At 40.6% G+C, this 3,792-nt stretch overlaps 1 protein-coding gene across 1 annotated transcript in view; it reads right to left on the bottom strand.

Annotated features, from left to right (window-relative positions):
- Positions 1-2,141: 2,141 nt before the first annotated feature.
- Positions 2,142-3,792, bottom strand: part of mcm9 (minichromosome maintenance 9 homologous recombination repair factor) — an 18,847-nt gene continuing 17,196 nt past the window's right edge. Inside the window, exon 13 of the mRNA XM_016556483.1 lies at positions 2,142-3,640. Coding sequence (XP_016411969.1) covers positions 2,311-3,640 — 1,330 coding nt within the window. The 3' untranslated portion in view covers positions 2,142-2,310. The remainder of the gene's footprint in view (positions 3,641-3,792) is intronic.

Consider the following 3,792-nt stretch of genomic DNA (forward strand, 5'->3'; position numbering starts at 1 on the left):
TCAGCTGTTTATCCATCCGTCCATCTATCTGCCTGTCCGTTGGTCTATCTATCAGCTGTTTATCCATCCGTCCGTCCGTCCGTCCATCTATCTATCTGCCTGTCCGTTGGTCTATCTATCAGCTGTTTATCCATCCGTCCGTCCGTCCGTCCATCTATCTATCTGCCTGTCCGTTGGTCTATCTATCAGCTGTTTATCCATCCGTCCGTCCGTCCGTCCATCTATCTATCTGCCTGTCCGTTGGTCTATCTATCTATCTATCTGTCTATCTATCAGCTGTTTATCCATCCGTCCGTCCGTCCATCTATCTGTCTGTCCGTTGGTCCATCTATCTATCTATCTATCTATCTGACCGTTGGTCCATCTATCTATCTGCCTGTCCATCTATCTATCTATCCATCCATCCATCCAATCAGACCTCACCAAACAGGCCAGACTAAAATCTTTCATATTTGTTGCAAAAAAGCTTTAAAATGGCAAAGTCCAAAATTCAATCCACTAAAACACTGTAAGATGCCAAATGAATGATGTAATGGTGAGTTTGGGTATCCTTGGTGGCACATTCAGAGACATTAAATCAATAACGCTTCATTATTGATAAGGCCAGTGATCCATCTGCAGGAAGTTTAGGATCCATTAACGTCTCATCTTACCTTCAGTCTCTCTTTACCGCAGTTCTCCTCTGAGAAGAATACTGGAACTGTACAGACCTTGACCCTCTCCAACAGAAGGTTAGACTTCACTAGCAACTCATCCAGTCAATGGAAATGATCTCATAACTGCTTCAAGACAAAACAGAAGCTTATAGTCACATATTAACACACGCATCAATAAAAGAATGTCCTTATTTTAAGAAATACAGCATTATTACAAACACCAGCTAGGTGTATAAAAATAGATATCATACACTCCCTCACACACCAGTAACCTTAGAAAAGAGTCTAAAAAGAAGATTAATTTCCTTATAAAACAGCAATACACAAAGGAGGGGAAATTGCTTGCCGTTAAAGAGGTTTGAATGACAAACAAGTAAAATGTATACTTGACTTAACGGTCTTAATCCATGATTTTGACCTTGGGGACGGCAGCAGATCCTGTATGATCCTATTATCACCGAATGCAGTACCTTCATCCCTAAACTCCCAATGGAATGCAATCCGTCACCATGACGATAGACAACATCTCTTCACCATGGTGTCATTCATTGCTCCCCAAGAGATGAATTGTTCAACCTTGAAAACATCTACAGCATCCAATAAGCATTAAAGCATCTGTTTTGATGGTTATTTGTCTTTTCATGGGCTGAAAGGCACCTTTAGCCTGGTTTTATTTTTGTTGGCTGAATACAACTATTGTTGAACAGCAAATCACTGCATGGCAATGAAATATTCACTATTAAGTTAACTGTAACTGGTCTGATTATCTTGCACAGTTCTGCTATATGTTGCTTATATGATGCTTTTCTGAAACAAAACAAGGCAAATTTAGGGCTCCCGATTCCACCCAGACCATTTACGAAAAATAAGCTGCAAAAAAAGGGTCATTCATAAATCATCATGGTCATGAGGTCAAAACCATGTGGAAATGAACATGACCGCCCAGCTGTTTACAACCTATTTGGTATTCAGCAGAAACAGTGGCAATGCAATTATAACAGAGGTGATTTAATTATAGAAATCTTAAAGGAGCAGTAGCAAAAACGGCATGTTCGATTTTAAGTGTCAGAAGGAGAATGAAAAAATGTCTTGTAAAATTTAACTTCAAGTTTTGGTACATAAAAACTTTGTCCACCAGTATAAGTGGATTTTAGGGAGAAAATGCTATAAAAGTGTAGAATTAGGTGGTCTTAATATACAGTTCTGCTCATAAGTTTAAGTACATCTAGCAAAATAAGCGATTTCTTTATCATTTTAAAACAAAAAAACAATGATAAAAATATAATTTGCCCTTTTATTTAGTAAAAATAGCCATGTGAAAAAACTAAAGATTAAAAACAAAAGACAAAATATTAATTAAAACTACATAAATTATCCAGTTCAATTTTTTTATGATCAATTTTTGATGATAAATTGCTAAAAACTTTTAAAAAAACAAACATAATAAAAAAAATTAATTACTGAGAAAACAAAACCAGACAAAAATTTAATTGACATTTACTAAAATGAAAGCAAAAGTGCAAATAGAGACTCTCTTTACTGACATCAGAATCTGTTTGGCAGTCATTAAAACACACCACACTGCATTTAAATGAAAAAAATAAACAAAAATGACATATACTGCTAACACACTCAACAAATGGCTCCTGCTACATCAGTTCCAGTCAGCGTCTAGATCTTCATCGTCTATGACCGATGAGCTGAACAGTGAAAAACCTTTGAGGAGTCCTGCGGAGCCCAATTCAAAACATCTCCTCTTCTTTGTAGCGTTCTCTCCGGAGTCTTCCTGTCTATCGGAAGGTTCTGTCCTCATGTTGCCCGTCTGCATTGTGGTGGTCTTCGCATCTGTGGTTATATTTTTTCTGGTCTGTGTGCTTGTGCTCTCCTGCTCTTCAGAAAGAAGGTTCATTGGCACTTTGCTTGTACTGCCGTTTATGGCCATTTGTGTAGCTGGGATTATTTTATCTCTGGTCTTTTCCTCAGATGAGCCCGTAAAAGAGAATTTGGAAAGTTTGGCCAGAGTTGAACTAGCCACCTTCACCTTTGGGTGGTCTGTCCTTTGTGGGGATTGTGGGTGTTTATTAGTGTTGCCATTATTCTCACCCGGAGAGAGGCTGTTCAGTCTGGACAGCAGCTGTTGTTGATGTTCGGTGTCCTCAGACGTCCCTTTCTGAGCTGTGCTCTCATCATTCAAGACCTCAGAGGAAACTTCTTTGGTTTTATTGTGACTTCCTAGCCGGAGTTTCTTAGTAGCTCTGCTGCCCTCTGCTGGAGGACGTGAGCTTGATTGATTCCCTCTTTGGGCCCGTTTTTCTGGCTTCTGAGGTACAGTAGGTTTCGCCACCTCATGCACCGCCACTTTGGCACTTGCTTTCGCAACCGACTGATCAGCATGAGTCATTCTCTCTCTGGCCTTGAATGTGAAGTTTGTGAGTTTGCTCTGTAAATCCTCTCCATTCTCGGCTCTGAAATCGGCCTCCTGGTCTATGTCTGGAGGACTGATGGCTGTGTTTTTCCTTTTTGTCGATTTCTTCCCTGTCTTGGGTGTACTGTGGGAGAACATCTCTAAATCGTCGCTTGTCTCTCCTAAAACTCGTTCCTCGTTCAGCAGGAGGGATGCTTTCATCTCTTTCAGCCGTTTTGCTCTGAGCTTTTTGGAGCCCCTTTGCACAACAGCCTCAACCACGGATGAATCCTCATCCTTCTCCCACACAGAACCCTTGTGGCGTATGGAATGGCTGTTGCTAGGCAACACAGTCGTGCCCGGTGTCGTGGTGGCGTTCTGTGTGGAAGTAATGACGGGGGAGGTGTGAACGACGGAGCCGGTACAAGTCGGGCTGGATAAGGAGTGGAACCAGTCCAGACTAGGGTCTGAATCAGTGGTCACCTCAACATTACTGTGATTCTGACCATTTGGACACTCACTAGTGTGGTCACTACGTGGTTCGGTCACTTTAAGGGAGTCCGGTCTTCTGTTCTTTAGCCTAAAGAGGAATACAAAAGCTGTTCTCAAAGCAGATCTTTGAAGGGATCAGATGAATTTTAGGCAAGTTTTCTATGTGCTCTAATATGTGTGTATATATATATATATATATATATATATATATATATACACACACACACACACACACACATA

The sequence above is a fragment of the Sinocyclocheilus rhinocerous genome, unplaced genomic scaffold (assembly GCF_001515625.1).
Source record: "Sinocyclocheilus rhinocerous isolate Xijiao unplaced genomic scaffold, SAMN03320098_v1.1 scaffold827, whole genome shotgun sequence".
Classification (NCBI taxonomy): Eukaryota; Metazoa; Chordata; class Actinopteri; order Cypriniformes; family Cyprinidae; genus Sinocyclocheilus; species Sinocyclocheilus rhinocerous.